Raw genomic sequence first — 14,279 nt, forward strand, 5'->3', positions numbered from 1 at the left:
TGCAATTTAAAAAACAAAAATAAGTAATTTATTGATATACATTAATTATCTTGAGATTACAGTTACAGTTTTGGCATAGTATGGCAAAACCAGCTGTTCTTGGATTCTCATTTTTGTTTATTCAGAAAAGTCTCAGCAGTCCACACCACATCTCCAGCAATCCAGAATGGGCAGTTCATTTTTATAAATTAATAGTTGTCCATGTTGGATTTGCTGCAGACCTGTTCAGGTATTTTTTTTTTTTTTTGCTGCCATTCGATCAACAGGATAAAAGTGAGATGCATCCTGTAGAAAAGCTTATTTGGTGTTAGCTTGCGGTTGAGTGTAATTATGCAGAAAAAGGAGACTTTGGTGAGCTTGTACTCAAAATGTTGGGACCGATATGGACGAAGGTTTGTGGGACCTCAGAAAGAGAAGTATTTGGTGAACCACTCCTGTTTTTGAGGGTCTTGTCCATCAGGCCCTGTTTCAATAACCCTCTGCTCAGCTGGAGTCCTGAAACAAAAGTACAAGATAAATAAAAGCAGGAATTGTAAATATGACATCTTGAGAGAGAGGGGGGAAATAAAGTTAAGAGGATTTTTTGACACTATCAATATTTTTTTTGTGTGTGTGTTTATAAGGTTAGAATGCATTTACCTAATTTATGTAAAAGTGGGCAGAACAATTTTTTACTTTACCGTGCAAGGCTTCAGGTGTCAGCTTCTTCTAATTATAGTTTATGCTATTGCATACTACACATTTTGGCAAATATACTTTGTAACTATTTTAGACTTTCTTTCTTTTCTTTTTTTTTTTACAAATATCCACCCTTTCTACAAAGGTATTTTATATTGGATAGAAGGTAAAAAGGAGCTTTTATTGGTCTTTGGGTTAGTTTTGAAGAGTGCTATTTTAGTATTATTTAATGTGATTTATAGTATTTCCTAATATTTCAAATTAGCTTTAATATTTGCATGTATTTACCAAGCGGCAACCTTCTGCTCCCTCTAAAAACCAACACGGAAATGACTAGAACTATAATTCATCGACTGACTGCTGGAGGCTGGCTCCAAAAGGACAGAATCAATTCCATAGACTCCCCATGTTAAAATGCCCAACTTTACAGCAGAAAAAACATGTTAACAGCCTGGTACAAAAAATTATTTTAGACTATATAGCTAATTTTTAATCATCGTGACAACTGTGAGGGGGAGGGAATTTTTTTTATAACTCATCTGTTTAAATTCTATTAAGCCTTAAAGTTCTGCATAATTAAGGGCTCAGCCACTTGAGTGACAGGTGGATTGCCGCTGCTGTCACCACCGTTGAGCTAGGTGAGCGTGGTTTCAGCAACGTGCTGCCGCTTTTTTGCCCATTTTCGATTATCCGGGAGTGACGTGCAACCAAGATGGCCATCTCTGCCCATTTTTGGCTTCAAAAACGCTCTTCGGAAACCAATAGGTGACGTCACGGACACTACGTCCATGTTTTTATACAGTCTATGGTATTTACATATACATTTGCATTTTATTAATTTTTTAACAATTTATGTTTTAATAGTTTGAATTAATAACACTAGTTTTAAATAATTATTTGGATGATTGCCACACGTGCCTATAGAAATCCTTAACTACATTAAAAAATTTCAGACCATGTTTTACAATATGAGATGATTCATCTCAGAACAGAAGATGCACCATATACAAAGAATTTTTTGGATAAAAGCATCTAATCAATGAAAAATATGTAATTATGTATTATTAATTCTCCACATGAACATAGGACATACATTGAGATTTGTATTAATCTACCTCAAAAAGAAAAAAAAGTTTCCAGGAGTTTTCTGGATTGGCTGTTTTGTGGGTGATTACCTGATGTGCTGGTTGTAGTTGACTTTAGGCGGTGGCTGATGTCGCACCTCTTGTGAAGGTGGGCGGCTCTGTCTGATAGAGGAGGCTCTGTGTTCAGAATGAGGGGAGGTGGGTGTGTGTGTCCTTGTTAGGGTGTTCCCTCGCCCGCACTGTTCCAGACTACCACGCTCCATAACTGGTGAGCATTTGGCCTTCGGTGACCCCCCATCATACGAGCAGAGGTTTGGGATGCTAGTTTCCTCAACCCCTTTTTTCTACAAACAAGGCAACAGATCAAGTCCAAGCTTTATTAATCATGTTCTTTTAGTTATTGTATGATACTAGATGAATGGACTGGGATTTGAAAAAGTGTAAATGTGTGCTACCTTCATAGTAGGTGTGAGGGTCCCTGCTTGTGTCCTAGAGTCATATGGCTTCAATATTTCATCGCTGCACAGAGTTGGATGCTGGGATAGCTGGTGGAGGTCCTCCTGAAAGGAAAATAAAAATGATGTGATGAGACAGAAGGCTACTAGCGTCTTGTGTCTCATACTTGTCTGTGTATGTGCATGTCTAACCACTAGACTTTTGATGAGTCGGTCTCTCTCGCTGAGCTTGTCCTGTAGTTTAGCAATTGTGTGCAGGTCTTCTACTCTCCTCTTCCCCCTTTCTTCCCTTTCTCTCAACCTACAATCATAAAATACAAGCACACAAAGCGGACACAAATATTAATTAAATACAACACTTGAACTGTTTTAGTAAAGAAAAGAATAAAAGTCAAAATGTTAAGAGAATAATCTCACAATAAGATTTTAATAGACAAGAATAAAGGTGTAGCATTCTATCATTACAAAATCTTATGTCTTTATTCTCATTTTACGATTTATTTTCAAAAATATTAAAAAGTTTATTTACAAGGAAAATGCAGCCTTTATTTTCATAATGTTTTGATTTTATTCTTGAAATCTTATTTGTTATTTTAATATGGCACTAAAACACTGTAAAACTTTTATTATTGACATGACATTCTTATATAGATAATATGAATCATTCTAACGGAACCTTATGTATTTCAACTGTATTTTGTTGTAGAACTATAAGGTATTGTACAACTTTTTTGAAATGAGTAATTATGACTCTGTTATATGATGCAGTAAAATGTTAAGCAGTGGTAAAATATAGGAAAATGTGTTAAACAGATCTGTAAGCACTGCATTTTTATGGCGATTATTATTAAATTAGCCAATATATTTCATTAAATAGCATGCAGTGTGTGGAATTTTACTCGCTTCAGTTCTATGGAAATCTGAAGGAAATCCAAGTCACAAGACATTGCCATATATTGTCTTGCTTGGGTTAATTCTGTATGTATGTATGGTTTGCGTTTTGCATTATTGATGTGGGAGGAGTAGGTACTCTGTTTCCAAGGCAACTATGCGGGCCTGTAGTCGTGTTTGGGCATTGCTGAAGTCTGATAGTATGGTCTGGATCTCCATTCTGTGCTCTCTCTTCACACTCTCCATGTTATTCCTGTGGTCCGACCCAACTGCTTCACCCGCCTCATCGCGTTCCTCTGAGAAACTGCACATCAGACACAATACATCAATATCACGCATGTATATTCTACTTTGTTCTCAAGCCTACAGCAGATATTAGATTTACTTTGCCTTAAACATCACAGCATGTGGTTGGTGCCTTTACGCTCAGACAATCTGTTTAATACCACTTTTCCAGGAGCAGAGAGATCTGAAAACTCTAACAATTGGCAAAGTGAACAATGTTTTAAAAGTCATTGTTACTAAAGTACATTGTCTGCCTACAAATTAAATTTATAAGTCCTATGAGTTTTGAAAAGAGATTTAAAAGCTATTTTAATTTAATTGATTCTTCATGCCATCACAAGATGCCAGTAGTAATTTAATGTCACAAATAAAACCGGTTTAAATTGATTCAAACATGACATTTAATTTAATAAACTTGAATAAAAGCAAATTATTTTAGATAATAATAGAGGACAAAAGTAATAATAAACTGCCCAAAGCCAATGTGCAAATGACATGCATATCAACAAGATCAACTGAACATGCACGTCTTCTCTGCATCCTATAGAGAGCCCAAGTTTTGTTTTGTGTCAATCTGACCAAACCAAGTTGTTACTGTTGAGAAACGTTTACTTGATGTGGACTATTATGTTAGTGTTTCCTGGTTTGACACCAGCAGGTTTAAAGGGTTAGTTCACTCTCTCTCAAAAAAAAAAAAAAAGAAATCTGTCATAATTTACTTACTCTCAAACCTGTAAGAGATATTTTTTTATGATTCATAAGATATTTAAATACCTCCACTGGAAGTTCATTCCTTTAGAACTTCCAGTGGAGAACATTTCATAAAGACATTCTTAAATAAATTCTTATGAATTGACCAATTCAATCCAAGTGTTCTGAAGAAACATATAGCTTGATATGATGACCAGATTTAATGTAGACTTTTTTCACAAAAAACATTTATCAATACATGGACATAGAGCACATCTAATATAGTCAACAGGAGGCTCAAATGGAAGATGGAAATTTCTCAGGTTTAATTAAAATGTTAATTTGTGTTTCTAAGATAAACGTTTAATAAGTTTGGAATGACATGAGGGTAAATAATTGAGAGAACTATCCCTTTAAGGAGCTAATGCAGAGTAGTGGAAACATGGAACAGTTTCAAATGGGCCCCTTGTCAGTGAATAATGGGCACAAGTAAGCAGTTCTTGACCAGAATAGCAGCAATGTGTACTACTTAGCAGTCAGTCTTGCCACTGATGCCCGTGTGAGTGTGCTTGTGGTCATCTTGTTACTGACCTCCTGTCTGCGTGCGTGTTTGAGGTCATCTTGTTACTGACCTTCCATGTGTGATTGTGCCTGTAGTTATTTTGGTACTGACCTCTTGTGTTTCTGTTTATGGTCATCTTGTTCTACTTTCTGTGCTATGACTGCACTCATGCGTTCTTTCAGATCTTCGTTCTCTCTCTTTAGCTCCTGAACCTCACTGCTCTTCTCATCCAGCTGTCTCTCTAGCGACTGTAAGCGGTTTTGCTGCTTCAGATCCTGAGGAGGAGACAAATAGGGAGAGAGAGAGACGTGGGGTGATGAACCCCTTGAGGCAGTGTAAGTGTGTGTGTGTGTGTGTCTGTCTGTCTGTCTGGTTTGTATGTCTACCTGCTGCAGGGCCATCATTTGTGTGTGTGTGTGTATTTCGTTCTGAAGGTCCTCGATCTGCTGCATGTGTCTCTGGGTGACCTGTCTCACCCACTCAGTGTGCTGCTGGGTCAGCTCTGCCTTCTGCTTGTCTACACACACACACACACACACACACACACAGTTGGAAGACACATTAGATCAGACATGCTATATGCGCTGTGTTCAGTCTTGCTCTACTTTAGTCGGTGGCACAAGATGGTGCTGTTGTGCAAAATGCAATACATAATCATCAGTTCATTGTAAAAGAATACGATTTTTTCACACAAACCTTACCTTATATTATACACCTTCCTCATTATGACAGATATTGACAGTACTTACAATTACCATCAATGTTCTAATAAAGATATGGCAATCAGCATATTAAAACTTTTTAATAAACAAAGATATCCCTGCTAGTCTCTTCTGTCTGCCGTTTGAATATTATTAAGCTCCATTTTAGTCCTTTAATTAACATTCATTCTTATTCATATCCCTAATGACAGAAGAGTAGGCTGAATAGGAAAATATAGGCCAGTAACCTTTTTTTAAATAAAATTTTTTTTTACATTGATTCATGTTCATTCATTTTAATGTTTGTATTAAAAAAAATTTTAATTCTAATGTGTTGCTGATTAACTGTATTCATGTATAGTGCACAATATTCAGTATGTGTTATTTTGTTAAAATTTTGTTGTGTGAGTTATTAGATTAGATTACGGTATATGCACTGCCTTAGTTATGTCTTAGTGGTCCTCTACCTTTCTGACTCCATCACCCAGGGCCCCTCATTGTCAACGGCAATATTTGAAAACACACCAAGATATTTCCATTGTATCTACATTGACAAAGCGGTTAATAAAAAAAAAAAAAAATCATACATTATTATAACTAAATAGAGTACGTAATTTAATGTTGTTCATGGTTTCCACTTTAACCTTTTCAGATCTGGAAATCACAAATTTTTTCATACAGTATATTTGGGTTGTCCAATATCATGAGAACCATGGTTCTTAAAAATGGTTCTTAAATTTTGTTAAGGGAACTGTGATGAGTGGGGCGGGGCCGAGAGCCGTGGGAACGGGGCGAGGCCAGTGGAGTGATTAGAAATGAGCGACACCTGCTCGACCCACCGGTCTCGAGTCCCGCGGAGGAGATGGAATGATATAAAACAGGAGCGACGACAGTGAAGGACGAGAGAGGACCAGGCCTGGATTTTAGTTGTGTTTTGATTTTGTTTGTGCGCGGCAGTCATCCGTGAGGGGCTGTCGCGCTGTTTTGTCTTTATTTTATTATTAAAGTCTTATTTGATTGTCCGCCGGTTCCCGCCTCCTTCTTCCCACGAAAGAAAATTGTTACAGGAACTAATTATATCATAGAGATATGCTTTATTTTACATCATCTTGCTGCCCCATTGGTGGTGTGATAAGGCCCCCAGCCCCTGGATGACTAGGGAAGATTTTTTGTGTCCTTTTTGTAAAATAGACTTAAAGCTGCAATCTGTAACTTTTTTTAGTAAAAAATTATCCAAAATCAATATTTGAGCAAGTACATAACCAGCCAGTGTTCAAAACTATCACCTTACTTTAGTCCGATTAACAACGGTTAGTTTCTAATAATGTTTTCTAATTTGAATGTTATGGGTAGGTTTTCGCGTGATATTTGAGCATGCTGCCGCTTCATTACATCACGTCTGTAAACATGAAGAAATTATCCCAGCTACTAGGCTATCGCATATGAGGATTCTGCTAGAGACGGATCGTTAAAAGCCTTTTCTCACACCAGTTAGAGTAATTAAATGTTCAAAAAATTGTTTTGCTGGCGGATTGTAATCCAGAAAGAATTATATTAAACACATGTGAATGAAATTAAATTATATTCCAGTTTTAAATGTGGTTCTATAACAGATAGCCTGTGATTACACAAGATTTGTATTTTAAAGACAACCATTTCGATGGGAACATAGTTTGCTTTTTGGATTAAAAGAATTTCTATGAAATTCGAATGGAATGACAATTAGAGATTAGACTGTAAAGAAATTTTGATCTACATGCAAATACACACTATAGTCATAGTTGCAATGCTGATGTAAACATTAATAATTTGCACGGTTTGATGTGATATGAGCTAATCTATTATTAGATTAAATCACCATTGGTAGCACAATTTATTATAATGCTTTTTCCCTCAGTTGGTCAGAACAAACGTGACAGACTTGTTACTTACTTGTTCAGATGACAATATACGGTGAAAAGTCTTATTTTGGATCATATATTCCAAAACATAGACTAGATCGCTGATTACTAAATAGAGGATTCACACTGGTGCGGTGACTGACAGTCACACACACTCCTCAAAACATTAGACATCATCCACGCTGGAGCCATGCCAGAGTACAACCCACACAATGAAGATATTTCCGCAAGTAACTGCAATTCCAGGTTTTCAAACAGAGATGGCAACAAAGAGGTAAAACCTTCAGACTGCAGCGCATGTAGTATTATGGTATCTAAAAGTATTATATCAAGAATGTGACTATGATATTTGCAAAAACATTCTGAATGGGGTGTGATGGTTACCCAGCTGTAGTTTGTGCTGTGTGAGCAAGCGTTGTCTTTCCGACTGAAGTTCTTCATTAGCTTGTGCTTCCAGGGCCTGAAGAGCACGCTGGTGATTTAACCTTTCCACACGCAACAACTCCTCCTCTCGCTCACGCCACCCCCGCTTTGCCCTCTCCTCTTCCCTTTCTACCGTAGCCTTTCCATCCTCCTCGTCCTCGTCCTCATCTTCCTCTTTTACCACCTACAGGACAACATCATATAACTAACATAAAGTTCTTTCCAAATTGTGTGTGTGTGTGTGTGTGTGTGTGTGTGTGTGTGTGTGTGCGTGCGCTGTAATCATTTCAATGCTTTCTGTTCACTCAGTCATTGAGATCCAAAACATCACTGGACCCCAATTTCTTGAATTATATGGATGAAGCATATAATGAAGCATATAAGAAATACTCAGAAGTTTGGAATAACCTGAGAGTATATGATGGTTTTTTTAATGATCCCTTTGGCAGCTCTCTCAGTTAAATGTTATTTATTATTAATGATTATTCATTAGTAATGATAAATATATTAATCATAGGAAATCTCCTGACAGCCCTAGTGTATACGCACTTGTAACTGCTTCCTCATCAGTCTCTCTTTCTCTTGAATGGTGGAGTGAAGCTGAGATCTGAGCGTGCTGTTCATATCTCTCGTCTTTTGGATCTCCTGCTTCATTCGTTCCATCTCTCCATTACCGTAACGTCTCTCTCTCTCTCCTTCCATCTTCTCTGAGAGCGCTCTCCTCTCCTCCAACTACACACAAAGACAGAAAAACAACGCTGATAGCCCGAACTGTGTGTATGGTGGGTCTGAGGAAACTGTCAGTGTGTTTTACCTGTGTCTGCAGTTCGTCTACTCTGTGTTGCCACTGTTGGTTCTTCTTTCTGATCTCTTCCTCTCTTTCTCTCTTCATTTCCACAATCTGATCGGAGAACTGCTTCTCAAACTGTAGCCTACACACAATAATATTAAATGAATGAAATTGCACTCTATACCCATTTTACACATTATTAGAAACTAGGGATGTCAAAGTTAACACATTATCGCATTTGACTAATATGTTTATACTGTATAATGGTTTAATTTTGCTTCTCAATTTAATTGACCAATATGTGTTTGAAGACTTTGTAATGTTATTATAATTGTATCCCTTTTTTGTATTGCCTTTAATTGCCACAGTTGCTGATTGCTAAGTATCAGCATGGCTCTGGTTGATCATAATGCATGGCACATTCAGAACAACAGCACTGTTTGTTTTTGTGATTCTGCCAAAAAGTCTATAAAGGGTATGAAATTATTTAAGATTTTTATTCAATTACTGCATATTAGCACTGAGGTAAGTGCATTGTGAGCTGTTGCAGAAAAATACAAAAACTAAATTCATCCATTTTGGGGCAGTAATACACACTACGTTTGTGGTCAGTAAGACTTTTACATTTTTTCAAAGACAGGATGCATTAAACTGATCAAAACTGGTGATAAAATGTAGTTATTTTTACAAAATGTATTTGATTTATTTTAACTCTGTTGTTTGTACTTTACATTCAATGAATACTGAAAAAAATGTTCTCTGCAGAAAAAATGTTGTCAACATTTATACTAACAAAAAAAAAATGTATTTGTAGCACAAAATCAAAATCTTCAAATGACTAATAAAGAATCATGTGACACTGAAGACTGAAGTAATGACTGCTTCCAGCACAAAAATACATTTGTTTACAATGACACTAGTTATAATATTGCCAAATATTAAAATAACTTGTAATCTTTATTTTTTTATCAAATAAAGTGCCTTGGTGAGCACACTGAGGAATCGTACTGACCCAAAAATTAATTAATAACATAATTAAAATGACTTTCAATTAAATATTTTAATTAACAGACTCTATTAGAAACACACATGTAATGTGAGCGAATTTCTCTTTCTGTCCCTTAATGTCTCACTTTCATTTCACACACCTGATTCTCTCCTCTATACTATGATTGGACTGTTGTAGAATGTCTCTCTCTTGCTGTAGAGCAGAAATCTCTGCCTGTAACACTTCCTTCTGTGCAGCAAACTCCTCCTGGGGGAGACATAAAAAGAAAGGAGGACAAGGATGGATAGATTCATGGATGGAAGGAAAGATCCATGGATTAAGGAAGAAAAAGAAGTCGATTGGTTGCTAGGTGAATAATAACGTCTTTCTTTCCTCTGGGCGGCACAGATCTGCTGAGATCAGCAGAACCTTGTCCTGCCTTAAGGGAATTGCAGATCTGTGTATGCTTGTGTGTACGTGTGATAGAGCTGCACAGTAATGGAAAGGGACATCACTGACACTTTGTCCACATGTCAAATGGAAGAGTGTCTAGAGCAAAAAGAGCGAGAACCTGTATTTGCTGCATACTGCTGTGTGTGTTTTCCAGTTCTTCTCTCACACGTACACACTCTGGGCCACATGCTGACTGTCGCTCCACCTTTGCATACTCCTGCTCTCTCTCTCTTGCCCTTTCCTTCTCCTCTTCTCTTTCTCTCTCCAGCATCTGAATCACCCCCTCCAATTTCACCATCTGCAAGCCAATACATCTTAGATCAGCAAAGACCTTAACAGCATGTGAAATCCACTCAAGCTTGATAATTCATGTGGCCTATACAAAGAAACTGATCTTCTGTTATAGAATAGTCTTTATTTAAAGCAACCTGAGGTTAAGGTGCTTTCTCAAAAGGATACAATGGGGATTGTTATAGGGTGTGTCTGAATCCATTCTCTAGATCAGTGGAAAGAGTAATTTGTTTTCTTACTACACTCAGTTACCGGTAATATTGTCAAAAGTAATGTTATTTAATCTGTAATGTTGTCACCATTTATGAAAATATATATATTTTATTTCTGTTATGAGGTGAGGTGTAATTTGTAATCAACTTTACTATCTTTCAAAAGTTTTTCTGCAATGTTGTTCTGTTGTTTTTTTTTTTTTTAAGAAATGAATACTTTTATTTCATTGATCAATGTTACAAAATATTTCTATTTCAAATAAATGCTATCGCTTTGAATGTTTATTCGTCAAAACATTTGCCTCAAAATATTAAGCAGGCCAATCATTTTCAACACTGAGAATAATAAGAAATTTATTAAAACAGAAAACTATTATAATATGATTGTCTTTAATGCATTTGTGATCAAATAAATGCATCTTGGTGACCATAAAAGACTTCTTTCAACAACTGAAAAACACTTATTATCATTATTGTCTATTACAAACTTAAATATAATACAGAACTTGAAGTTGTAGAAGACTAAAGAGACCCATTTTTCTTTTTCATTAATGTTCTGCAATTGTATTTTGATTATATTTGTGCATAATGTCTGAATGCCATTATGTTTAAAGCAGGACAAGCACGTCCAATGGTCCTGTTGATAAAAAGCAAAAACATCTTAATGAGCTTATAAGGTGTCATGGGAAATTGAGTCATCTGTGTCTCAATATTTAAAGCAGCGGTTCTCAATGGGTGGGTCACGAACAACCATTTTTGTCCCTATAAGGTTGTGGACAGCAGGTCCTACGAAAGAGAGCTGTCAGACAGCAATGTTGAAGTGATTGAAATATGATATATAACACGTTATAGTTCTGTTTGAATATCTTGGCAATGTGAAGTTTAAGTTAATTTATGATTTCTATTCTAAATACAGTTTTGAACAAAACCATCGCTCATGAGGATATTTTATTATCACAATAATGTCAGCAATTCAGCAGTACTGTCACACTATGTGTCCTTCGTTCTCAAAGTTCTGCTAAAGTGACAGCATGGTGCACAGCGGGAATTAGATTACCTGCCTTTCAGTCCTGTTAATTTGCTCACACAGTAACCGTTTCTGAAACGGCTTTCAGGATTCATAAATCATTTCGCACGTTCTATTTAATCCACCTGCAATGATACCGCCCACTATTTTGCAGTTGTTTGGAAGCACACATCAAATGGCATATTTATTCTGTTAAATCAGAAAAAATGCATGACAATCCTATAGACGTGTTAGCAGATGAGCTTTAGTAGATCATTTTAGTACTTTTTTGGTGTAGCTGCATGCAAACCTAAGGCCAGTGTTAAAAACACTTGGAAACAAATGAGCCAGAAAATCTAGCGTAGGATTTTTCAAGAATTGTCCCTAGAGGCAATTTAACCTTCAACCTTATGTGCACCAACTTAGATCATTAAACACTACGATACCACTAAAATCCATATATTTAACTTGACTTAAAACAAATGGTTTTCTGATAAATAGCTGAAACTAATGCTTGCTTTACTGCAACACAGCACTAAAACAACAATCCTCTTCCTAGCTGTCACTTATTAAGCACTATTTCATTATCATAAACCAGTTCCAAGCCTGTTGGCATATTAGATGAAGCATTAGACGAAGCCTTGTGCCTTGGGCACTACAAATGTTCTTTGTGTTTTCTCATTTATCATGGTCATGTGGAGAGCTCTGGGCCTCTCAGTCTGTCTCTGCGTATTTAAGCAGAAGGACTGAGTATGTTTGTGGTGACCTGATTCATTAGTAGGTCAACAATGTTATGCAAACATATCCAAGATTGTTTTGGCTTTTAAGTGTTCCTGTAGCTCAAGTGGTAGAGCATTGCGTTATCAAGCACAAGGTTGGGGGTTCGATGGGAACACATGATAGGTAAAAAATGAATAGCCTGAATGCGCTGTAAGTCGCTTTGGATAATTTTAATTTAAGAGGACAAATATAATGGTATTCTTTGCAGTAACTTACCTCTCTGTTGGACAGCTGTAGTTGGTTTTGTAGCTCTTCCCTCTCTGTCTCTAAAGCCTTTCGCTCTTCTCCTCCGGTTTTCATCTGCTCCTCAATCTGTAGTCAAACCAACATAATAATACAAGTATCTCTTAATTTCAATAGTATTTAAAAAAAAAAATCAAATTATACATCAGATCTTTTTAATACTGCTTTGCCAGTTACTTTTTAAATTGTTTTAAAGACATACAGTCTACATCTTTGCAGCTGTTTTTATTTGTTTATCTCCCCCATCCATCCCTTACAGGAACACGTTCTTGTAGCAAAATGTTAATTTAATATAACATAACCATTTTCCTCCCTTTCTAACTTTTAGAATGAGCTCTACAAAAAAAGAAAATTTATTTAATGTAATTCTAAACCTTCTTTTTTTCCTTTTGTGGATCACAAGCCAGGATTCTGTGCAGAATGTTGCTCAATGACATTCAACAAAATAAAGTTTTTCAGCAAAGAATTATCTACTTATATTTCAGTCTTTTACTTTAGAACCACATGAGCTGTATTGAACACTTTTATAATATTTTATTGTGTTATTTTGTTCTTTTTGGAGTTCATTACATGAAAGAGGGTGAACATTTTCCTTTTGTGTTCCACACAAGAAAGAAAGTTATGTGCGAATGAAACAAAGCTTGAATAAATGAAGTTTTATTTTTGGTTCAACTAAACATTTAAATAGGCTGTTTTGGCTTCTGTACCTTTAAGACTTTTTATGCGACTTGTTATGATATGATGGCTAATCTCTGAATGTTCATAAGGATGGGCCAAGTTTCTGAATGCAGAATATGCGTCATATGTTAATGTGATTCTGATTTCAGAATGACCCATTTTTGCAGCTTAGTTTCCATAATTGGACTGAATGGACTTGGGCTTGGAGATTTGCATTGTGAATAATAACGTGTGTCTATAAACAAAGCACGAACAAAATTATTTTTATTTCCCTGTAACAATAAAGCCACACTAATATAGATGGGTAAGTGTACAGATTATACTCGTAATATATTCTTTTAGAATATTCCTAAAATCCCATGTTCAGTCTCTGCCTTTTGTTATTGGAAGACATTTAAATTTTGTTAGACATTGAAATATTTACCAATCAATTCAAATCAGAAAGTCAGTTCCGATTGCTCACCTTTCACTCTAGTATTAACAGGAGTAAATGAGAAGGTATGATGTTCTTAAGCAAAGCTAGTGTGTCTGCAAGTGCAAACCACAGTTGAAATCGGTCTTACCTGCTGCGTCTTCTTTTTCTCTGCATCCAGCATTGCATGTGCTTGCCGCAGCTCACTGGCATGTTTGCGTATCACTTCTTCAAGTGCTTTCCGAAGCTGCTCTTTCAGCCTTACTTTCTCTTCTTCCATCTTCTGCTGAACCTCTTTCTTCTCTTCTTCCAGCTCCTGTCTGTCATTCTTTCTTTCATTCTCCACCTCCTGCTGAAGGCGTCTGATCTCCTCAATGTGAGCTCGCTGCAGCTCCAGACGCATAGAGGATAGAGCATCTGCATGCTAAAACACACACATGATTCTTAATGACATAAAACTGTAATCCTGTAGTTTCAAAAGAATGTCACTACGCATTTTAAGCCTCTGGTGTGTCAGTTGTGATGTTTTAAGAAGTTAAAGGGCTTGGCTGATCTTTTTCTGCATACAAACGCTTTTCAGAGAACATTTTATGGTGTGCTTTATTCGTTTGTATTTGTGTGTCTGAGATGGCAGGCCTCATTTGGGATGTGATTTCATATCATTTCACCATGTGGTTTATGTGTTCTTGTATGTTAGACGTGCTGTAGAGAACAGTACAGCTGATTAAAAACAGTAGCGCGTTATACAATTCTTT

General features: G+C 36.4%; 1 protein-coding gene across 2 annotated transcripts in view; it reads right to left on the minus strand.

Annotated features, from left to right (window-relative positions):
* Positions 1-5: 5 nt before the first annotated feature.
* The window catches only part of fam184b (family with sequence similarity 184 member B), a 31,846-nt gene continuing 17,572 nt past the window's right edge, over positions 6-14,279 (minus strand). For both annotated transcript variants that reach the window (XM_059553989.1, XM_059553988.1), the window contains exons 6-19: positions 13,676-13,948; positions 12,408-12,503; positions 10,021-10,200; positions 9,610-9,716; positions 8,486-8,603; positions 8,221-8,403; positions 7,633-7,855; positions 5,033-5,163; positions 4,758-4,921; positions 3,249-3,413; positions 2,411-2,519; positions 2,219-2,323; positions 1,854-2,107; positions 6-495 (exon numbers count right to left, since the gene is read on the minus strand). In XM_059553989.1, the coding sequence (XP_059409972.1) occupies positions 405-495; positions 1,854-2,107; positions 2,219-2,323; positions 2,411-2,519; positions 3,249-3,413; positions 4,758-4,921; positions 5,033-5,163; positions 7,633-7,855; positions 8,221-8,403; positions 8,486-8,603; positions 9,610-9,716; positions 10,021-10,200; positions 12,408-12,503; positions 13,676-13,948 (2,199 nt within the window). In that variant the 3' untranslated portion in view covers positions 6-404. The remainder of the gene's footprint in view (positions 496-1,853; positions 2,108-2,218; positions 2,324-2,410; positions 2,520-3,248; positions 3,414-4,757; positions 4,922-5,032; positions 5,164-7,632; positions 7,856-8,220; positions 8,404-8,485; positions 8,604-9,609; positions 9,717-10,020; positions 10,201-12,407; positions 12,504-13,675; positions 13,949-14,279) is intronic.

Source organism: Carassius carassius, chromosome 7 (assembly GCF_963082965.1).
Source record: "Carassius carassius chromosome 7, fCarCar2.1, whole genome shotgun sequence".
NCBI lineage: Eukaryota > Metazoa > Chordata > Actinopteri > Cypriniformes > Cyprinidae > Carassius > Carassius carassius.